This window comes from Acinonyx jubatus, chromosome E2 (genome assembly GCF_027475565.1).
Source record: "Acinonyx jubatus isolate Ajub_Pintada_27869175 chromosome E2, VMU_Ajub_asm_v1.0, whole genome shotgun sequence".
Lineage (NCBI taxonomy): Eukaryota > Metazoa > Chordata > Mammalia > Carnivora > Felidae > Acinonyx > Acinonyx jubatus.
In genome coordinates, this window is record NC_069396.1 from 59,795,000 (window position 1) to 59,819,178 (window position 24,179).

The 24,179-nt window shown below is 43.3% G+C and overlaps 2 protein-coding genes across 3 annotated transcripts in view; both read right to left on the reverse strand.

Annotated features, from left to right (window-relative positions):
* Positions 1–24,179, reverse strand: part of LOC113592401 (zinc finger protein 154-like) — a 224,576-nt gene that overhangs the window by 125,261 nt on the left and 75,136 nt on the right. The window lies entirely within an intron of this gene.
* On the reverse strand, positions 545–24,029 carry LOC106989403 (zinc finger protein 418-like). 2 transcript variants are annotated; one of them, XM_053211218.1, is made up of 3 exons: positions 20,811–20,831; positions 14,275–14,424; positions 545–7,924 (listed from the first exon to the last, which is right to left on the reverse strand). In XM_053211218.1, the coding sequence occupies exon 3, from the start codon at positions 7,803–7,805 to the stop codon at positions 5,121–5,123; it is 2,685 nt and encodes an 894-aa protein (XP_053067193.1). In that variant the 5' UTR covers positions 7,806–7,924; positions 14,275–14,424; positions 20,811–20,831; the 3' UTR covers positions 545–5,120. The 2 variants fall into 2 exon arrangements, with proteins under 2 accessions (XP_053067193.1, XP_026893993.2); XM_027038192.2 differs by lacking the exon at positions 14,275–14,424 and adding an exon at positions 23,779–24,029 and having other exon boundaries at positions 546–7,924; positions 20,811–20,937.

The window sequence follows — 24,179 nt, forward strand, 5'->3', positions numbered from 1 at the left end:
AATAAATGGGGGTACCTGGGTGGCTCAGTTGGCTAAGCGTCTGACTCTTGATTTCAGCTCAGGTCATGATCTCACCTCATGGTCGGTAGGTTCAAGCCCTGTGTCAGGCTTCAGGCTGACAGCACAGAACCTGCTTGGGGTGCCCTTCCCCTGCTTTCTCTCTCTCTCAAAATACATAAATAATAAATGTAACTTTATTGAGAAACCTTACATTTATATCTAGAAACTTATTCTAGAAGGAAAACCAGAATGGGTTAGTGGTACACAGTAGACAGCCTGGGAACACCTCTGACATCTACATACTGGTAAACGTTTAGAGACATACACGTATTAAATTTGATTATCAATTTGTAGAGAACATAATGAAATAAATATTAAGATGGATTTTGCAAATGAGAAGGAAAAAATCTCAGTTTATATCTCAGTTCAAATAGAAAATTAACTGCACCAATCCTAACATGAAAACAAAAAGCCTAAGATTATTTAAAAATTTTTAAAACAAAACTGCACTTGAAATGTTCAAGTCATGGGGTGCCTGGGTGGCCAGTTGGTTAAGTGTCCGACTTAAGCTCAGTTCATGGTCTCACCGTTGGTGAGTTCAAGTCCCACGTCAGGCCCTGTGCTGACAGCTCAGAGGCTGGAGCCTGCTTTGGATTCTGTATCTCCCTCTGTCTCAGCCCCTCCCCTGCTCATACTCTGTCTCTCTCTAAAATAAATAAACATTAAAAAAAATTGTTTTAAATGTCCAAGTCATTACAAAACAAGATCTCAATTTAAAGCCACAAAATATGCTTTTCACTTTTTAAAAATAAAAATATATGCACAATACAAAAATACAACTAAAAAATTAACCACAAAAATAACACAGGATGTAAAACAGAACTGATATTTTCAGTATTCACACAAGCCATAAAATACTAGGCAAAATTTTAAAACAATTTTTGTGGAAACTATCCAATATATGAAGATACAAACACACACACACACACACACACACACACACACACCTATACAAAAGTTTCATTGTGATTTCATTTTGATTTAAAAACTTCCCTTTAACCCATTCAGAGCTAAAGTAGACTGAAAATTTTAAATGTTTCAAAAACATCCTAATTGTAGAAAACTTATAGAATACTTAATACTTTATCACTTACACTTTTACCAGCCACATTTCACTGAATTTTTAAAAAATGTATTTGGAAGCTTTCCAGTGCACTCAAATGAATATTCATTAAAATAAGAATGCTTTTTGTTTTTCCAACTATCATCTGTTGTTTACATCATATTAAACAATATAAATTTTAAATAAAACCTGCATTGAATTTTTAGGAAAGAAAAAAATGATCCTTAACGAACCCAGAAGGTAACTATGAAAAGAATCTCTGGTGTGGAATAACACACCTTTATAATAGTACTCATCATTTTGCATTTAAGCATCATGAATTTGTTTTAAGAGGGTGTGAGGAGAATTAATTCAGCAGTTAGGGCAAGTAGAGGTCCATAAGAAGAGCTCTCCCAGTATATATGAAAATGAATCAAAATATTTCTGTGATAATCCACCAATTGACAAGCATGCTCTTGGCTTCAGTTATAGAGTGATTCAGAAGAGAAAATAAACTAGGTCATATATAGATGGATTAGTCAAAGTTCTACAGTAAACATTGATTTATGAGGCACTCTATAGAACGAACAAAACTAGGGTATTACTAATGCAATATAAATGCCAATAAATCAGAGTTAAGCACAGTGAGAGAACTGTGAAAAAGGAAAGTTATGGAAATATTTATATTAAAAACTTGATATAAAACATCATATACAAACTCAAAGTCCTATGGGATTCCGGCATAAGTGCTCAGTGTTTTGTTACGTTTATTCATGTTCCCAGGAGCTCAAGTAAACCCCATCATCGCTTCTATGTCATAGTCAGCAAACAGGCTCAGGGGGCCCTAGCTAGTTGCTCAGATATTCCTAGCTGGGGAATCCACACCAAGACCTTGGTATTGTGCAGACCCTCCTCCTTACAGGTGGTTTTTGGGGACTGATTTGGATCAGGGGCTTCTGGGCTTCTGAGACGCCCCATTTCTTTCCAGCACGCACGTGGGAGCATAGGCGTCTGGTGGTAACTGGGAGAGCTACAGGTGCCTGGCCCTAGGATGCCCCCTACAGGTGGAGCTATACAGGAATGGACACAGCTCTTCACATCTTCCAAAGGACCAGGGGTGGGGCAGCTCCTAATGCCCATTATACATAAGAGAAAACTGAGGCCCCCAATGGGCGCATTTGCCTGCGGGTCTTTATTATGGCCAGGAATCCAAGAATTAAACATAGGCAGCTTGGACCAGGACCTGGGGAGTGTGATCAATGACCTCTACATCACTACCACCCCACCCTCCGCCCCGCCAGGTTTTGGGACTCAAAGTAAAGTCTAACCCAGCCCATCCTGATGCAATGTTATCGGCCACCTGCTCCAGCCCACCAACCAATGGTCACCGATGGTGATAAAGCAGGAAAATGGGTAAACCACTACAAAGAAAGACTTTATTGTATTCCTCAATGACTGGACTTAAGAATGTGATGGAGAATATGTTAATAATGCAGAAAAAATTTAAAAGGGTACAGCATAAGTGTCCATCCCATTGTGAATTGTGCACACACACACTTGTTTCACTGTCCTGTTTCTTAAAGGAAATAGTCAAAGCTCAAAGAATAGTAAAAAGATATGTGCAGACATGTTACCAAAGATGTAGATAGCAAATGAACGTTGGAAAAAATGCCCATTGTGAATCCTTACAGAAATGCAATTTAAACAGAAAGTGAGATAACACTAAAAACTTATTAAAAGGACTAAAATTAAAATGATTGGCCAAACAGAGGAAATGGAACTCTGAGACACTGCTGGGAAGATGCAAAATGTAGAATCAAAAGTAAAACATTTACCTACCCTGTGACCCAGACATTACACTCTAAGTTACTGACAGAAGATCAAGGAAACATACATTCACATAGAGAGCACTAATGTTTATACTAGCCTTATCTTCAGTAGTCAAAATCTAGAAAAAAAAAAATCCTCGTACACTGATAAATGGATAAACTGGTATATCCAAAAATATTACTTGGCAAAAACGAATAAAACCCACTACTCACATGGTATCATTGATGAGTCTCTAAGTAATTGTGACACATAAATTCCAAACATAAACTCAATCTGTCTATTGTAGGAGAAACAAATGGTTACCTACAGAGGTGGGATGCAAAGATTATAAAAGGACCTAAGTAAACATACTGTGACAGATATGGTTATTATCAGGACTATGATGATGGCTTTAGAGGTTCAGAACTATGTCAAAACTTATAAAATTATACTTTAAATATATGCAGGTTAGTACATGTAGGCTGTATCTTGAATAAAGCTCAAGATAGACTGTCCCACTCTTTTTGGAAAACAGGTTTGGCAACCTGTTTGGCACACTGACTCCATCAATCTTCCCCACGCCTATGGGGGTATCACCTCAGTGGCAGCAAATGTGGAGAACAGTGAATAATATTTCCATACAAGTCAACAGGAATGCTCCACATCCCAGGAATATAGATCCTCCTTTATCTTTTTTTTCTTTTCCTGTCTGTGTGATAACGGCTTTGAGGCAAACATCACAGAATCCACAAAACCTTTTGATTATTTTAATTTTTATTTTTTTCTCTGACAATTACTTTAGCTACATAAGATAAATGTGCCCGGAGGTCCTGAGATTTGTGTACACACTGATCCTGCAAAGTCATGGTCACAGAAACTTTCCTGGACACATTTTTAGAAGAGGCACATTCCATCAAGTTGGCTGCAGTTTCCTCCACTCCCTATTTAAGCCAGTGTTTCTTTATGAATTATGGTTTCCCCAGATGCCTGTGGTCTTACAACCAGTGACCCTGGCCCAATGGATTGTGGACATCAGGGCACATGGCTGTTTGCAGAGCTGTGGAAGAAAACACCTCAACAGTACTGACATCCCCTGTGATAGCTCCTCTGAGTAAGTGAAAAATTCATGCTTTCAAAAGCCTCTGAGGGTCTCACACTTGTCCCCTGCTTGGGGTCATCACTGAGACTCCTAAAACACAAAGCATCCAGACCTCAAATGAAAACCAGAAAGCCCTGCAGTTTTTCAGAGGTTGTGGGGCAGTGATACAGATTTGGTCAAGGCTGGCAACCTACTTTCTGCCATCATCCTCTCCCTCCTCAGGCATGGACAATTTGAGACTCCTAAAAAGTTCACCCTCTAATGGTTGTTGAGCCCAAATCTGTTTATAAACCACCCCACAGAGTAAGTAGAACATTCAAGATTAAAAAGGATTTAAAAAGTAAGGCCTCGAGGGGCACGTGGGTGGCTCAGTTGGTTCAGCATCTGACTTTGGCTCAGCTCATGATCTTATGTTTTGTGGGTTTGAGCCCCACATAGGGCTCTGTGCTGACAGCTCAGAACCTGGAACCTGCTCCAGATTCTCTCTCTCTTGGCCCTCTCCCATTCGTGTGTGCTCTCTCTAAAAAATAAACATTAAAAAAAAAAGGGCCTTGATTATTGTTTAAGCCAAAGCAATGTTCAGCAGACCACTCTCAAGTTTGTGACTTGGAAACTGGAAAAACATCTCACAAGTATCACAGGAGACCATCATGTTCCTGAAAAAGGTAGTTATTCTCTGTAAGCTGCCAGCCAAACTCATACTCTCTGGGTCATCAATGATTCAGGTTCAGGCTGAAGGTAGTCAAGATGGGGAAGCTGACCCCTAAGGGCTCAGGTTACTCCTAATTTGCTCCAATTCATGAGGGAACAAAGGTCAGCCTCCCTGAACACACTGTGGTGGTAAACTAATACACACCTTGGGGACCTGCCAGGCGGTAGAGGAGAACAGGCTTTGGGCACAAGATCTAGCTGTGACCTAAATCTGGAAAGAGCCCTGAACAGTATGGCAAGTGCAACATATTTACACAAGCTTACCATGTCAATGAAACTTACAAGGGATCTCCCCACTGAGCATGTTTAGATGTCTGAGATTCAGTCCAGATAGAGGACTCCTCAAAGCTCCCTCCAGAGTTGTTACAGTGGATAGGAAATTGAACATTCCCCGCACACCTAAGGCCTTTCTCTAGTGTGAACTCTCTGATGTTGGGAGAGTGTAGATTTTCGTGTAAAAAATTTCCCACATTCACTGCACTCATAAGGCCTTTCTCCAGTGTGACCTCTCCGGTGTTGACTGAATTGGGAACTATCCCTGAAGGATTTTCCACATTCGCTGCACTCATAAGGCCTTTCTCCAGTGTGAACTCTCTGATGGTAACGTAGCTTGGAGCTAGAGATAAAAGATTTCCCACATTCACTACACCCATAAGGCCTGTCTCCTGCATGAACTCTTTGATGATAACGAAGAGTGGAACTGGAAGTAAAAGACTTCCCACATTCACTGCATTCGTAAGGCCTTTTCCCTGCATGAACTCTCTGATGGTAAGAGAGGGTAGCGCTACTGGTAAAAGACTTCCCACATTCACTGCACACATAAGGTCTTTCTCCTGTGTGAACTCTCTGGTGTCGAATCAGTATGGAGCTGTTGGTAAAAGATTTCCCACATTCACTGCACTGATAAGGCTTTTCTCCTCTATGAACTCTATGATGATAACCAAGGCCAGAGATAGATGTAAAGGATTTCCCACAAGCACTACACTCATAAGACCGTTCACTATTATGAATTCTCTGGTGTATTGACAGGGAAGATTTTTGGCTAAAAGTCTTCCCACATTCACTGCACTCATAAGGCCTTTCTCCCGTGTGAGTTCTCCGGTGTTTATTGAATTGTGATCTATCCTTAAAGGATTTCCCACATTCACTGCACTCATAAGGTCTTTCTCCACTGTGCACTCTGTGATGATAACGAAGGCTGGCACTAAAGGTAAAAGATTTCCCACATTCACTGCACTTGTAAGGCCTCTCTCCTGTGTGAACTCTCTGATGGTAACGGAGGGTAGAACTGGAGGTAAAAGATTTCCCACATTCACTGCACTCATATGGCCTTTTACCTTCATGAACTCTTTGATGGTAACAAAGTGTGGAGCTACAGGTAAAAGATTTCCCACATTCATTGCACACATACGGTTTTTCTCCTGTGTGAACTCTCTGGTGTTGAATCAGGGTCCACCTATTATTAAAAGATTTCCCACATTCACTACACTTGTAAGGCCTTTCTCCTGTGTGAACTCTCTGATGTAAAATAAGGTTATTTCTTCGGATAAAGGATTTCCCACATTCACTACACTCGTAAGGCCTTTCTCCAGAATGAACTCTATGATGATAATGGAGGTCAGATCTAGAAATAAAAGATTTCCCACATTCGTTACACTCATAAGGCCTTTCTCCAGTGTGAACTCTCTGGTGATAACGGAGGGCAGAGCTAGTAGTAAAAGATCTCCCACATTCACTGCACTCATAAGGCCTCTCTCCAAGGTGACCTCGATGATGATACTGTAGGGTGGAGCTACAGGTAAAAGATTTCCCACATTTATTGCACACATACGGCTTTTCTCCTGTGTGAATTCTCCGGTGTCGAATGAGTGTCCACCTATTGTTAAAAGATTTCCCACATTCACTACACTCATAAGGTCTTTCTCCAGTGTGAACTCTGTGGTGATATCGCAGGCTGGAACTAAAGGTAAAAGATTTCCCACATTCACTACACTCATAAGGTCTTTCACCTGAGTGAACTCTTAGGTGTATAATGAGGTTATTTCTTCGGGTAAAGGACTTGCCACATTCACTGCATTCATAAGGCCTCTCCCCAGTGTGAACCCTGTGATGATAACGGAGAGCAGTACGAGTGATAAAGGATTTCCCACATTCACTGCATTCATAAGGCCTCTCTCCAGAATGAACTCTCTGATGATAACGGAGGTCAGACCTAGAGATAAAAGACTTCCCACATTCACTGCACTCATAGGGCCTTTCCCCTGTGTGAGATCTCTGATGATAACTTAGGGCAGAGATAGAGGTAAAAGATTTTGCACAGTCACCACACTTATAAGGCCTTTCTCCAGTTTGAACTCTACATGGAATGAACACTGAGCTCTGACTAAAAGATTTTGCACATTCACCACACATATAACTGTTTTCTCCACCGTGCCATCGCTGGGGATGAATGAGAACGGATTTGTGGCTTAAAGATTTCCCACATTTGCTGCACTTGTATTGCCTGGATCCGGAGTGAGTCTTTCCATGCTGACTGAGGGCTGAGCTTTGCTGAAGGGATTTTCCACATTCATCAAACTCATGATGCCTTTTTCCAGTATGCAATCTCTGGTGGATAACAAATGAAGATTTGTAGCTGAATGTTTTCCCACATTCACTGCACACAAAACACTGGTCCTGAGAAAGCATGTGTTTGGGACCGAAGGCTTTCTTGCATTCTCCCCAGGTGTAATGACTTTTTCTGCTCTGTATAGTTGCCCTGCACTGGCTGATTGTGTTTAGCTTTTCTCCAGTATGAATGGCCCCTTGTTGCAGATGCCCTGAGCCAGGCAGGAAGTCTTTCTCAATCTCTCCACAGGTAAAGGGCTTTCCTGAATCATGGAATCCACAGCTCTTCACAAAAGAGGTCCTGTCCACACTGCTTCTGAATGGTTTCACTCCCGTGTGCTGCTCTGGCTGCTGCTGAAAGTTTACGCTGAAATAAAATCGTTTTGTGCATGCCCCACACCTCAACAGTTTCTGGCTGCTTGGCTTTCCCTGGTGCTCAGCCAAGTGGAAAATGTCTCTCAAGACCGGACCACACATCTCACAGGGGTGGGTCTTCCGGGAAGACAGAGCTGCCTTGGGCGTGCTGGCCTGTGACACACCTACAGAAACGCTCTGTTCAAGGGGTGCCTCTGCATCCTCTGCTCCACAGCAGCAACCTGAACACAAAGAAACTCTCATGAAATACATGGTGACTACAGTGAGGGGTAAGCCCGTCATGCATATGCACCTGTCTCGTGTAGGCACAAGTTTATGGGATGCTTTTCCAGACACAGGAGTTGGAATTCAGTTGTGCATTACTGGGATCCTAAGGTCACAGACTGGTGGATAACCCACCAGGGAAGGAAACAAAGACAGCATATGAGACAAGGAAGAGAGATGAGGACTACAACTCGTTTCTCTGCCAACGGTTATTGGCAGGACCTTTGCCACTGCTGATGAGATGCTGAGTAGAAGCATGCATCCAAGCCCACTAAAATCCAGCTGCAACAGATTAGCTGCTGTTCCATGTCATTGTAAGGACACGTGAATATCTCATGGCTAATGCTGGAGCACACAGAAAGAACACTGAGAGAAATGGGTGAGATGAGGAGTCAGAGAGGTGATGATCATCACTGCACTGAAAGTCATAGTAGAAACGATGAGAAGAACCAAGAAATTGGCAAAGTGTCAAGCCAGAGAAGAAAAAGGTAGTAATGAAGTGCGGCCAGTGGAAATGACATGAAAAGTGGGCGTGAATAAAGACAGGTTTCTGGTGTAATCTGAGCACATCCCTGATGGCACACTCTCTCCAGCCATTCACCAGGACCAGCCCATCCCTTCCCCCGCTGAGTCCACCTTGCCACATCTGGAGTCATGTCCATGTAATACGCAAGGACTCTTCTCTGTAAGCCCTGAGCAACTACATGGGACGTGGATGATACAAGTCCTAAGGGAAAAACAGGACAAATGAACAGCCAGCCCTGTCCCAGGGCTGTCCAGCACACAAGAGGCCTAGAAAAAAGAGCAAGGTAGATGATGTCAGCATGACAGCAGAGGAAACCAGCCTTTGACCTTAGCAGGTTTAGGAGTCCAATTAAGAGGGGCGGCTGGCTATCAACAATATCCAAATTATGGAAAGAACCCAATGTCCTTCGACTAATGAAAGATGATGTGGCATGTGTACATACATACATACATGTGTACACACACACACACACACACACACACACACACACACACACAGAGGAATATTACTCAGTGATCAAAAGGAATGCAATCTTGCCATCTGCAATAATGTGGATGGAACCAGAGTATATTATGCTAAGTGAAATAAGTCAGAGAAAGACAAATATTCTGTGATTTCATTCATATGTGGAATTTGAGAAACAAAACAGATGAACACAGGGGAAGGGAAGGAAAAATAAATAAGATAAAAACAGAGAGGGAGACAACCATAAGAGACTCTTAAATACAAAGAACAAACTCAGGGTTGCTGGAGGAGAGGTGGGCGAAGGGTGGACTAAATGGGTGATGGGCATTAAGGAGGATGCTTGTTGGGATGAGCACTGAGTGTTATATGTAAGTGATAAATCACTGAATTCTACTCTTGAAACCATTATTACACTACATGTTAACAACCTTGGACTTAAATGAAATTTTTAAAACATTTTTAACAAGAGGGGCACCTGGGTGGCTCAGTTGGTTAAGCATCCGACTCCTGATTTCAGCTCAGGTCATGATCTCACAGTTCATGGGACTGAGCCCCACGTTGGGCTCTGCACTGACAGCGTGGAGCCTGCAGGGGATTCTCTCTCTACCTCTCTTTCTGCCCTTCCCCTTCTTGCTTTCTCTAACACATTAAAAAAATATTTAAAAAGAGTCCAATTAAGACACAACAGCAACACAAGGGAGCACACAAAAAGGAGAATAACCACAAAAAGGATTGATGGGCACACTGGCTTAGTGAAGACACCTGGAGAGACAGAAAATAAGGGTGGGCACTATATGTGTCAGCCAAAGGGGTGATGCCACTGCATTCTGCAGTGGCCTACTCTACAGGGGACCCCAGCAGCCACTGCTGCGAACCTCAACAAGTCCCACTACAGCTGTGGACTATCACAGGTTACACAGTAGAAGTGTCCAGGTGTTTGTAGACATGGACCCCAGATGTCTGCTGTGCAGAAGACCCTGGCAGCTTCTGCACTAACATGACCGACAGCTGACACCATGGGGACCTGCCAGGGAATAATAACTGAGCTGCCCCCTCTGCCAAAAAAGGAGCTACTGCTCCACCCCGGGAGCAGAGCTGGCACTCACATCAAACCCGCACACACCCTGGACCCAAGAGATGCAACTGCTCCGTGGTTGCCCATATTCCATAACTGTCACCTGAGTGCCCAAGCCTCAAGTACCAAAGCCATGGCCACTGTGGGCTAGCCAGCTCCTCAAAACCCAGAGACACTGTCTAAATGTACCCATGCTCCTGTCACAGGTTCCATCAATGCTCAGTGTCCAACCGCATCTCACATAGCACACTCAACACTGCTGCAGACTATTTGGCATCTGGGACCCTAGAACTGCTAATGCTCTGTGTCAGTTCACACCCTAGAAACCAGACCTGTACCTGCTCTGCAGGTGCCTGCACATCAGACACCAATGCTACCACTACCAGGAAGACACCCAAGAGCTGGACTGGGCATCAAGATGGGAACCCCATGGCCAAAATACTTCCTGTGGGAGAAAGTGTTTCTCTACTACTGTGGACACACAGAGCCTTAGCTATTGAGGACTCCTGCAATCTTTCTAACATTGATCTCAGATGACAGAGCTGCAGACACTAAGCCTCTTGGCCATCTTGTAGTGGGAACTGCCACACACAGGTAAAGATCTTCCCCACTAAAACCTTTCTGTAAAGTCTAGAAGTGACTACTCCATGAAATGTACAGACATCAATGCAAGGCTACAAGAAACACAAAAAAATCAAGGAAACAGAACACCCCCAAAGGAACACAGTAATTTATCCATCACCCTAACAAAATGCAGATCTATGAACTGTCAAAGAATTCAAAATAATTGTCTTAAGGGAGTTCACTGAACTACAAGAAAATACAATTTAATGAAATAAGGAAAACAATTACAAAAGATTTTCAACAGACAGATACAAAAATATAAAAAAGAACCAAACAAATTACGGCATACTATATTGTACACCTGAAACAAATATAACACTGTATGTTAACTATACTGGAATTTAAATTTAATAATAAAAAAAGTTACGGTGAAGAATACAATGAATGAAACAAACCAAAAAATACAGAAGAGAGAATCAGCAGCCAACCTGATCAATCAAAAGAATGAATCTGAAAAGAAAAAAAAAAAAGAAAATCTGAAACTGAAGATATTTTGAAATTATTCAAATTAGAAAAAAGACAACAAAAAAATGAATAAGCAAAGTCTGTGTGGATTATACATCATAAAACAATATTTGCATTATGGTGGTCCTGAAGGAGAAGACAGACAGACAGAAAGGGACAGAAATCTCATTTAAACAGTCACAGATTATAAAATAATGGATGAAAACTTCCCATATCTGAGGACAGACATGAACATACAGGTATATGATGCTCATAAGTCCCCAAAAAGATTCAAACCAAAGAGGACTTTACCAAGACACATTACAGGGGCACCTGGTTGGCTCAGTCAGAAAAGCATGAGACTCTTGATCTTGGGGTCATGAGTTCAAGACACATGTTGGATACAGAGATTACTTAAAAATAAAATCTTTAAAAAAAAAAGAAAAAAGAAAAAAAGACGACACATTACAGTGACCCTTAAGAACAACATGGGTTCGAACCGTGTGGATTAATTTATAAGCAGACTTTTTCCAGTAAATACAGTAAAATACTATAAATGTATTTACTCTTCCTTATGATTTTAGCATATTCTTTTCTCTGGCTTACTTTAATGTAAGAATACAGTAGATGTATAATGTACAAAATATGAGTTAATTTATGTTATTAGTAAGGCTTTGGTGAAGAGTAGGCTAATAGTAACTAAGTTCTGGGAGAAGTCAAAAGTTATACATGCATTTTTGGCTGCATGGGGGTTAGCGTCCCTAACCCCTGTGCTGTTCAAAGGTCAACTATATGGGGCACCTGGGTGGCTTCGGTTAAGAAGGCTCAGGTCATGATCTCAGTTTGTGAGTTCAAGTCCCGTATCGGGTGAGCTGGAGCCCTGCTTCAGGTGAGCATGAACCCCAGGTGAGCCCCAATTCTCTCTCCCTGTCTCTATGCCCCTCGTGGGATTCTCTCTTTCTCTCTGCCCCTTGCTCACTTGTGCCTTCTCGCTCTTAAAAAAAAAAAAAAAAAAAAGTCAACTATATAATAAAAATCGAAGTATAATGACAGAGAATTTGAAAGCTGTGGGAAGAGAACTCACACAAGGGACCCCCCCACCCCAACCTCCATTAGGGTATGAGTAGTGTTCTTAGCTGTAACACTGAATACTAGGAGAGTGGCATGGTGTGTTCTATAAATGCTGAAACAAAGAAACTGCAAACCAAAAATACTTTACTAGCAAAGTTGTCATTCAGAAATAAAGGAGAACTGCTTTCCGAGACAAACAGAAGCTAAGGGAGTTCACCACTTGATGTACCCTACAGAAGATGCTACAACAGTTCTTCAAGCTGAAATGAAAGTATGCTAATTAGTAACATGAAAATATAGAATACACTGGTAAATGCAATTGTATAGTCATAGTCAAAATACAGGAGTCCCTCATCCATTTCACTTTCCATGGTTTCACTTACCCATGGTCAACCATGGTCCAAAAGCAAATGGGGGCGGGCACCTAGGTAGTGCAGTCAGTTAAGCGTCTCTTCATCTCGGCTCAGGTCATGATCTCACAGTTTGTGAGTTTAAGCCCTGCATTGGATTCTGTGCTGACAGTACGGAGCCTGCTTGGGATTCTGTCTCTCCCTCTATCTGCCCTTCCCCATTTATGCTATCTCTCAAAATAAATAAACTTAAAAAAAAAGTTGCAAAAGTAAATGATCCTCCTTCATTATAACAGTTCAGAGGGTCTCTAGTAGCCTAATGCTATGTCACAATGCCTATATCATTCACCTCACTTTATTTCATCATTCTTGATGAGGCATTCTTTTTTTCGTTAAGTTTATTTATTAAGAGAGAGAGAGAGCGCGCGTGCGCGCACATGTGAGTGGGGGGAGGGACAGAAAGAGAATCCCAATCAGGTTCTGTGCTGTCAGTGTGGATCTCAATGCGGGGCACAAACCCACAAACCATGAGATCATGATGTGAATCAAGAGTCAGACGCTCAGACTTGAGCCACCCACCTGCCCCGAGATTATTTATGTAAGCCTCATGGTAACCACAAAGCAAAAACCTATAGGAGATACAAAAGAGAAAGGAATGGAAGCATAAGACCACGGGAAATCATCAGATCACCAAGGAAGACAGCAAAAGATGAAGAAGATACTACAACACTCTGAGACGATAATTAACATGGCAACAGTAGGTGCTAATAGAATTCTCCAATCAAAAGACAGAGTGGCTGAACTCAAAACAAAACATGACCCAACTATATGCTGCCAACACTAGAGTAACTTCAGCCTTAAGGACACACAGAAGCTGAAAGTGAAGGAATTGAGAAAGATAGTCCACACAAGTAGAAACCAAAACAGAATAGGGGTAGCTATACTTATAGGAGATACAACAGACTTTAAGTTAACAACTGTCAAGAGACAAAGAAGGTCATTACATAATGATAAAGGAATGAAATCATAAAGAGAATGCACGAATTTTATGTATATATGCATCACACATCAAAGCATCTAATTTAAGTATTAAGCAAATTCGACTAGATCTGAAGACAGAAAAGACAGCAATCAGATATTAATTATCAATATCCCCCTTTCAACAACAGGCAGATATCCAGACAAAAAATACTAAGGATATATCTGAATTGAACATTCTCATCCAAATGGATGGAAAAGACATATATAGAACATTCCATTGCACTATAGCAGCATACACACTCTCAAGTGACACAGAATATTCTCTAAGATAAATCACATGTCAAACAAGTCTTAACAAATTTCAGAAGACTGAAATTCTGTCAAGTACCTTTTCCTAACAATGGATGAAACTAGAAATCAGTAACATGAGGAAACTTAACAATTCAAATATGTGGACATTAAACAACACATGCCTATCCAATCAGTTGGCCAAAGGATAAATCAAAAGCAAAATAAAAAAGTATCTTAAGAAAAACAAAAGTGGAAACAAAATCTATGGAATGTGAGGGGTGCCTGGGTGGCTCAGTCAGTTGAGTGTCCGACTTCGGTTCAGGTCACGATCTCACAGTTCATGAGTTCAAACTCCGCAATGAGTCTGATGCTGTTAGCACAGAGCCTGCTTCTGAATGTCTGTCCCCCTCTGTCTCTGTCCCTCCCCCCACTCACGCTAAGATAAAAATAAACATTTAGAAGTATCTATATGGAGGGCACCTGGGTGGCTCAGTTGAAGTGTCTTCCTTCCGCTCAGGTCATTATCTCGCAGCTTGTGAGTTCAAGCCCCACATTGGGCTCTTTGCTGTCAGCACAGAGCCTGCTTCAGGTGCTCTGTCCCCCTCTGCCACTGCCCCACTCACACTCTCTCTCTTAAAAATAAACAAACATTAATACATACATACATACATAAAAATATCTATATAGAATGTGAAAAGTCAGTTCTAAGAAAAAAGTTTAGAGCAATAAATGCCGGCTCTTAAAAAAAGAAAAGAAAAGAAAAGATCTCCAAGAAACAACCTAACTTTACACCTTAAGAAACTAGAAAAATAACAAACTAAGACCAAAGTTAGAGAAACAAAGGAAAACACAAAGATCAGACCAAAAATAAAATAGAAACTAGAAAAATAAAAAGACAAACAATACTAAGAGCTGGTTTTCTGAGCAGAAACTTGAAAAACCTTTAGTTAGACTTAGAACAAAGGCAAGACTCAAATAAATTAATGCAGAAATATAAGAGGAGAAATTGCAAGCGAGAGCACAGAAACACAAAGGATCATAAAACACTACTATGAACTATATACACCAACATATTAGATAACATAGAATAAAGTCCTACAAACATACAACCTACCAACACTGAATTGTAAGACATAAAATCCAAATGACAAGGAAATTGATTCAGAAATCAAATATCTCCCAACAAAGAAAAGGTCATGACCACAAGATTTCTATCAACATCTTTTTTTTTAATATGAAATTTATTGTCAAATTGGTTTCCATACAACACCCAGTGCTCATCCCAACAGGTGCCCTCCTCAATACCCATCACCCACCCTCCCTCCCCCCATCAACCCTCAGTTAGTTCTCAGTTTTTAAGAGTCTCTTATGTTTTGGCTCCCTCCCTCTCCAACCTTTTTTTTTTTTCCTTCCCCTCCCACATGGTCTTCTGTTAAGTTTCTCAGGATCCACATAAGACTGAAAACATAAGGCATCTGTCTTTCTCTGTATGACTTATTTCACTTAGCATAACACTCTCCAGTTCCATTCACGTTGCTACAAAAGGCCATATTTCATTCTTTCTCATTGCCACGTAGTTCCATTGTGTATATAGACCACAATTTCTTTATCCATTCATCAGTTGATGGACATTTAGGCTTTTTCCATAATTTGGCTATTGTTGAAAGTGCTGCTATAAACACTGGGGTACAAGTGCCCCTATGCATCAGCACTCCTGTATCCCTTGGGTAAATTCCTAGCAGTGCTATTGCTGGGTCATTGGGTAGATCTATTTTTAATTTTTTGAGGAACCTCCACATTGTTTTCCAGAGTGGCTGTACCAGTTTGTATTCCCACCAACAGTGCAAGAGGGTTCCTGTTTCTCCACATCCTCGTCACCATCTAGACTCCTGATTTGTTCATTGTAGCCACTCTGACTGGCGTGAGGTGGTACCTGAGTGAAGGATTAAACTCTCAAGTTCTTCCAAAAATCTGAAGAGGAAGGGATCATTTTCAAATTCATTTTAGAGGACTAGAATTAGGACACCAAAACACCTTACAAGAAAACAAAATTACAGGCCAACATCTCTAATGAACATAGATGTAAAAAAGCTCAACAAAATCCTAGCAAACCAAATTCAACAGTATATGAAAAGAATCATAAACTGTGACCAAGTGATATTTATCCCTGGGATACAAGGGTGGTTCCTCATAAGTAAATTGGTAAATGTGTTATATCTTATAAAAGAGTGAAGACCAAAACTCATATGATCACATGAACAAATATTAAAAAAAAAAAAAGCATTTCACAAAATTCAGAATCCTTTTATGATAAAACTCCCCAAAATTAGGTAAAGAAGACATACACCACAATACACAAAGGCCACATATAAGCCCACAGCTAAAAGCACATTCTACAGTGAAAAGGTAAAAACTTTTACTCTATGATCAGGAATGAGACAAGGATGTCCACTCTCATAACTGCTATTCAGAATTGTACTGGAAGTCCTACCTGGAACAATCAGAGATGAAAAAGAAAGGCATCCAAATCAGAAAAGAAGTAAAACTGTTTGTAGATGACATAGATCTTGTATAAAGCAAACTACAAAAAGTCCACCAAAAAACTGTCAAAATGAATAAACTCAGTAAATCTACAGGATAAGAAATCTACATACAAAAATCACATATGCCCATTACTAACAATGAAATATCTCGAAACAAATTAAGAAATCAATTCCATTTACAATAGCATTTAAGAAATAAAATACTTAGGAATACATTTAGCCAAGCAGATGAAAGATATATACAATGAAAATTGTAAGACATTAATGAGAGAAATTGAAGACACAAATAAATGGAAAGATATCCCATGTTTGTAGACTGAAAGAATCACTATTAAAATATTTCTACTACATAAAGCAACCTAAAATTCACTACACTCTACCAAAATTCCAGTGGGATTTTTTACCAGAAACAGAACCAGAATCCTAAAATTCGAACCACAAATGACGTCAAATAGAGAAATCTTGATTACAAAGATCAAAGTTAGAGGAATCACATTTGTAATTTCAAACTATACCAGAAAACAATACTAATCAAAATATTATGGTACTGGAATTAAACAAAACAAAACAAAACAAAACATGCAGGGGCCCCTGGGTGGCTCATGGTTAAGCATCTTACTCTTGATTTTAGCTCAGGTCATGATCTCATGGTTCATAAGATCGAGCCCCGAGTCGGGCTCTGTGCTGACAGTGCAGAACCTGCTTGGGATTCTCTCTCCTTCTCTCTCTGCCTCTCCTCCACATGCTTGCTCTCTCTCTCTCTCTCTCAAAATAAAATAAACAAGCATTTATAAAAGTGCTACTCCAGGGGTACCTGGGTGGCTCAGTTGGTTAAGCATCCTACTTTGGTTCAGGTCACGATCTCAAGGTTCGTGAGCTCGAGCCCCGCATCCAGCTCTATGCTGACAGCTCAGAGCCTGAAGCCTCCTTCAGAGTCTGTGTCTCCCTCTCTCTCTGCCCCTCCCCCCCACATTATCTCTCTCTCTCTCTCTCTCTCTCTCTCTCTCTCTCTCAAAAATAAATAAATAAATATATATATATTTTTTTAATTAGGATAGGGCACCTGGGTGGCTCAGTTGGTTAAGCGTCCAACTTCGGCTCAGGTCATGATCTCACGGTCTGTAAGTTCAAGCCCAGCGTTGGGCTCTGTGCTGACAGCTCAGAGCCTGGAGCCTGTTTCAGATTCTCTGTCTCCCTCTCTCTCTGACCCTCCCCTGTTCATGCTCTGTCTCAAAAATAAATAAACGTTATATTTTTAATTAGGATAAATTATTTAAAAAAAAAGTGTTACTCCAGCGAACACACAAATGATAAGAACACAGGACAGCCTTACTACGGATACAGAGAAAGTTTTAGTGCTCTGGACAGAAGCTCAAAGCAGTCACAACATTCCCTTAAGCCAAAGCCTAATCCAGAGCAAGGCCCTAACTCTCTCCCTTCTATGAAGGCCAGGGGAGGTGAGGAAGCTGCTGAACACAAGTTTGAAGTTAGCAGAGGTTGGCTCGTGACACTGAAGGAAAGAAGCCGTCTCCTAACAGCAAAGGACCAGGTGGGGCAGCAGGTGCTGATGCAGAAGCTGCAGCAAGTGCTCTGGTAGCCCTAGCGGAGATCGGAGATCGTTCGTGAAGGTGGTGACACTGAACCACGGATTTTCCAAATGCAGACCGAGCAGCCTTCGACTGCAAGATGGCCATCTAGCACTTTCATAGCTGGAAAAGTCAAGCTTGTTAGGGCCAAGGCTCACGTATCATTCTGAAAAGCCCTTAGGAATTCTACTCTGCCCGTGCTATAAATAGAACAGCAAAGTCTGGATGACAGCACATCTGTTTATAATATGGCTTACTGAATATTTTAAGCCCACTGTTGAGACGTAGTGCTTTCTTTTAAAATATCACTGCTTAGTGACAAAGCACCCGTGAGCTCTGATGGAGATGTACAATGAGCTAATGTCTCATGCCTGCTAACACAACATCCATTCTGTAGCCTATGGATCAAGGAATAATTTTGATATTCAAGCATTATTTTTAAGAAATACCATCCTGTAAAACCAGACAGAGCTGCCACAGTGATTTTTCTGATGGATCTGGGCAAAGTAAATAGAAACCTTCTGGAAAGGATTCACCATGACTTTGAAGGGTTCAAGACTTCCTTGGAGAAAGTAACTGCAGATGTGGTGGGAATGACAACAGAACTGGAGGTGGGGCTAGAAGATATGAATGAATTGCTACAAGCTCATGATAAAACTTGAATGGAATGGATGAGGAGTTGCTTTATATGGATGAACAAAGAAAGTAGTTTACTGAGATGGAATCCAAAATTTAGAAAATATAAAAACACTGTATTTAACTATCCTGGAATTAAAATTTTTAAAAATTCAAAACATGGCCACCTGGGTGGCTCAGGTGAGCATCCGACTCTTGATTTCAGCTCAGGTCATGATCTCACAGTTCATGGGCTCTGCACTGATAGAGCAGAGCCTACCTGGGATTCTTTCTCTCCCTCTCTCTGCCTTCCCCCACACATGCATTCATTCTCTCTCAAAATAAAATAAAATAAAATAAAATAAATTCAAACAGGGGCACCTGGGTGGCTCAGTCGGTTTAGCATCTGACTACACCTCAGGTCATGATCTCACGGTTCGTGGGTTTGAGCCCCATGTCATGCTCTGTGCTGACAGCTCAGAGCCTGAAGCTTGCTTCCGATTCTGTGTCTCCCTCTCTCTCTCTGCCCCTCTCCTGTTCATGCTCTGTCTCTCTGTCTCTCAAGGATAAATAAACATTAAAAATTTAAAAAAAAATCAAAGAAATGAAATCTACTCCTGGTGAAGATGTTAAGACTGTGGAAATTACAACAAAAAATTTAGAATATTACATACGCTTAGCTGATAAAGCAGCAAAAGGGTTTGAGGACTGACTCCAGTTCTGAAAGAAGTTCCACTGTGGGTAAAATGCTGTTAAACAGTATCACATGCTATAGAGAAATCACTAATGAACAGAAGAGTGAACCAATGCAGCAAGCTTTGTTGTTGTCTTATTTTACGCAACTGCCACAGCCACTCACCTTACAAACCACCCTGGGCAGTCAGCAGCCATGAACATCAAGACAAGACCCTTCACCAACAAAAACATGACTGGCTGCAATTTCAGATGACAGCAGCGAACTATTTTTAAATCAGCTACATTGTTTTTGAGACACCATGCTATGACAGACTTAATAGACTACAATAATGCAAACATAACTTACGTGCACCAGGAAAACAAAAAATTCATCCGACTTGCTTTATTGTGATGTTTCTACACTGCAGTGGTCTGGAGCCAAACCAGCAATACCTCCAAGGTATGCCTATAGAATGCCAGAAGCCGGGGTGTGGAGGACATGGGGAGATGTTGGTCAAATGGTACAAACATTCAGTAATAAGATGAAAAGTTCTGAAAATGTAACATACAGCATGGTGACTGCAGTTAATAATGATGCTGTATACTTGAAATTTACTGAAAGTACTAAAAGTAGATCTTAGGCATTCATACAGAAAAATAATGTAATAATTTTATAAGAATGGATATTTAATTAACTTCAATTGTGGAAATTATATCACAGTGTATACATATATCAAATCACTACAGTGTACACTTGAATATATATAAATTTGTATCTCCAGAAGGCTGGGGGGAAAAAGAAAATACACCTAAAGTACAAACCTTGCAGGAGTCTGTTGAAAAGTAGCCTGTGATTCAGCTAAGTAGTCTGACAATGTCTGCAAACCCAGCACAAGGAGACAGGAAGACATGTCAGCTAAAAGATGGGATCAAAACCTGGGAAACAGGGGAGCCTGGCTGGCTCACTTAGTAGAGCATGCAATTCTTCTTCTTTTTTTTTTTCCCAACGTTTATTTATTTTTGGGACAGAGAGAGACAGAGCATGAACGGGGGAGGGGCAGAGAGAGAGGGAGACACAGACTGAAACAGGCTCCAGGCTCTGAGCCATCAGCCCAGAGCCTGACGCGGGGCTCGAACTCATGGACCACGAGATCGTGACCTGGCTGAAGTCGGACGCTTAACCGACTGCGCCACCCAGGCGCCCCGAGCATGTAATTCTTGATCTCAGAATTCTAAGTTCAAGACCCAAGGCTGTAGAGCTAACTTTAAACAAACAAAACCCCTGGGATACAGAAGTGACATGGATCTGTACTCACTGACCCAAACGAAGAGAGCAAGCATGGTGGAATCCATTACGGTCACTAAAAATCGACTAACTTTGAATCCTTCCCTATGAGGGTTTTAGTATAGCAGGTACTGAGGCTGCAGGGCGGGGAGAAGAGGGCAGTGCAAACAAACCAGCCCTATCGACATGGCAACTACCCAGAAAGCTGAGAACCCACAGTGCCCATGGTCCACATGTAAGAGAGACTGAGAAGGGATGGGTTGGGGGAGAACAGGACCTAGTTCAGGCCACTGGGGAGGGAGAGGGCCTTACCCAGTGAGGATATAAGTGCAAAGTTCTCCAGCATCACATCGTGGTACAGGCATCTCTGAGCTTCATCAAGGAGCCTCCACTCCTCCCAGGAGAAGTACACAGCAACATCCTCAAAGGACACACTATCCTGTTACGATGGGGACAGATGAAACCATGAACATTCTGAGATCCCACAATCCATCTCACCATACATCTACCCCACACTCCTCCTCCTCCAGAGCTCCCCACTCCAAGAATTCCAGGCCTATGTGCCACTAGCACCGCCCCCCCCCCCCCCCCCCCATCCTCAGGGTCTCTTTATTCACTGAGTTCAGCCCTCAGCAACATCAGGCAGGGAGACAGAGATGTCATCCAAATTCATCCTGGCCTGTAGGGTCCCAACCATACAATTCCCTAGGGCCTCCATTTTGAGACTCCCAAGACACACTGAAATGTGGGCTCATGCTGTACCCTTCAGCCTCCAATACCAGGGCCCTGTGGCCCTGAGCACACACTTCCTCTTGATGTGCACACTGCTCTGCAGACTCTCCTCTCTCACATCTCCAGTCCCTACAGCTGCACTCCCACAAACTCTACTTTGGGCAAAGCCCTGAATTCTGCTTTGAAGTCCTCCTCTGTGCCTCTGATCTTTGCTTCAGTGTCAGCCGCCCAGAAGCACATATGCATTAGATGGCTATGGCCCACTTCCACTTCTGTGCTGGACTTGCTGTCGTCTCAGTGGTCACAACTCCCCACCTCTCCACTCAACCTTCCTTAAAACCCCAGCCAGGCATGATGACTCTCACAAAGGACTACATTTACCGGATCTTATCCACCAGCAAGACCCGAACACCCCAGACCCCATCAAAGCCCCCCCAAAATTCTGGTGAATCCATACAGTGGTGAATTAGCAGGAGCCCTGCCTTCAGTGTCATCTTGCCTCAATTACTCCTCCGAAGCCATCTTGCAGCCACTTGTGCCATGGAAGCTTTAGCCTCCCTGATCATCCTCTCTCCCACACATTCACACCATCATTTCTCCCTGTCACCTGTGTTTCTCATACTTAGGATGTCAACCAGGAGCTAAGCAAGAGAAGCACCTCTCAGCATGCACCCTAGTCTTTCTGACCAGCTAACAGCATTACCACTATAACCTACATTACACACTTCCTAAAGTGTGACCCACAGTTCCATCCTGGTCCGATAGCCACCGTTTTTGAAAGTCTGCCCCAGAACTATGCACCATCAAGACTGAACACCACAAACCTCACCGAAGCTCACCACAAAATTCCCGTGAAACTGCAATAGTGAGTAAGCAGGAGCCTGGCCTCAGTGTCCTCTTGTCTCAATTACTCCCGTGCCTCCACGGCCTCCACTCCACAGGAGCCTTCATCACCTGCCAGATCATCCTCTCTCCCATGTGTTCCCCACCATCACGTCTCTACTTCACCCGTGTTTGTGTGCCCAGCAACCCTGATCAGGTGCACAGCAAGAAAATCACTCCTCATCATGCACCTCCCTCTATTTGGCCAGCTAAGGCACTGTCACAATGACCTGCATTCCCCAACCTAAACATAGTCCACAGCTCCTCTCTGGTCTACACAACAGCCACCACTTCTGGATGTTTTCATCCTGTACCTCCTCCCCAAATCTCCAGACCGGCAAATCCAGCTACTCACGTGCTGTCTCCACGAGCTGTGCCCTGAAATATCTCCTAACAGGACTCGTAACAGGACCAAACGAAACTCCTGGCAGTCCCAAAGAAAATTAACCTACCGTCAACCTCCCCACCCCAGGTGATGAAACTCCATCCCTTCAGCTGCTAGGACCAAAATCCCTGGGGTCATCCCTGACTTTTTTCTCTCCCTCACCTACAACATCAAAAAATCTAGTTTACCCTTCTTTTAAAAATGGAAGAGTCCAACTTTTCACCTACCCCTATGGCCATTGCTTTGGTTCATCAGCACTCATTTGGATTGCAGCAGCTGCCTCCTCCCCTACCCCCAAGGTCTGTTATCTTTTCTACAACCGGAAAGAGCCCATTAAGACTTCGGTAAGACCAGCCCCTCCCCCTCTTATCCAAGCCTCTCATTGCCTCCAAAAGAGGTGCCCAAATTCTCAACAGCCACATTACAGGCCTGATCCTTGACCCTCTGCTTTGTTCCCGACAGGGAGAATGGACGCAGGTCGTACCTGTCCAAGCATTTGCACACTCTGATATCTATTTCTGGGATAGCTTCTCACACCTGTTTATATGTAACCCTTGGCCTGCACTCAGGAGCCTCGGCTTGGGGTATCCTCAGGGACCCCACACCCAGCCGTTGGAAAAACAGCAAGGGAAGGGGCTCAAGACACCACAATCCTGGACACCGTACTGGCGATGTCAAGATCAGTGAGGGACTTGCGCAGGTGCCATATGAGCTTTCACAACCTTCAGAACTTGTGGTTGAGTGAAGGCAACCAGGGCTGGGCTCTACCAGGTCAGGCCTCCCCTGCATCCCGCCCGGCCCTGGAACCCAGGGACCTCGGGATGACCAACCTCGGCGCCTCAGTCCTCCTACCAGCTCTGTGACCTTCGACAAGAACTGCACTCCCGGGGCCTCCTTGTCTTCATCACCCCCTTTCACCTCTCTCTTGAGAAGCTTTCGGAAAGCTATTCACACCCAAACACGGACCGTGTCCCTCTTCGGTTCACGACCCTCCAGCGCCCTCAGAACGGAGGTACCACACCCCAGCTCGCCAGTCCCCCCGTGATCCCGCCGCACACCCTGTGTCCCTGAGAGCAGACCCCACACCCCCGAATCCTCCCCCTCGGCGCCCCCTGCAGCCCGCTCCCGCACCCCATCACGCCGGCGCTCAGACACGGGGCCCCGCCCACGAGCGCCTCCCCGGCCCGGACACCGGACCTGGGCCGCAGGGACACGAGCAGGTGCCCCGCGCTCGGGCCTCGGGAGTCTGGGTGGGGGAGGGTCCGGGGGCGTCGCGTTTACCTGAGCCGGGTGCCTGCGCGCGGCCGCCGCCATCGGACTCTGTGGGCGGAGCGGGGCCCAGAGCGGCGAAAGAGGAGCAGACACCCGCCGCGGGACAGCTCGAGCGGCGTCGTCGCCGAGCCGCGGACCCGCCTCTCCGCCGTGGGGACAACGACTCCTGAGCCTTGACAGTTCCGTCACTTCGGTCCCGCCCCGGCACGCCCGAGAGCAGCAAAATGGCCGCCACAAGGAGGAGGCCGGAAGTCCCGCCCCTACGGGATGAATTCCCGCGGAAACGCTTCCATTGGCTCAATTCCGCGCACGGTCTTCTGGAAAATGTAGTTGGCGGATCCCTAGAGGCAGCAGCGAGGGTTTTCTCCATTCTGATCTGAGCATTGGCCAGGCTGCTCTCCAAGGGATGC

Excerpts from the sequence above, each read along its gene's own strand:
- LOC106989403 (XM_027038192.2), bottom strand. The coding sequence starts at position 23,811 with ATGGCGGCGGCCGCGCGCAGGCACCCGGCTCAG. Across the intron at positions 20,938-23,778 it reads CGCGCAGGCACCCGGCTCAG|GATAGTGTGTCCTTTGAGGA; the intron begins GTAAACGCGACG and ends CCATCGTAACAG. Across the intron at positions 7,925-20,810 it reads TGCACTTATATCCTCACTGG|GTTGCTGCTGTGGAGCAGAG; the intron begins GTAAGGCCCTCT and ends CTTTGTGTTCAG.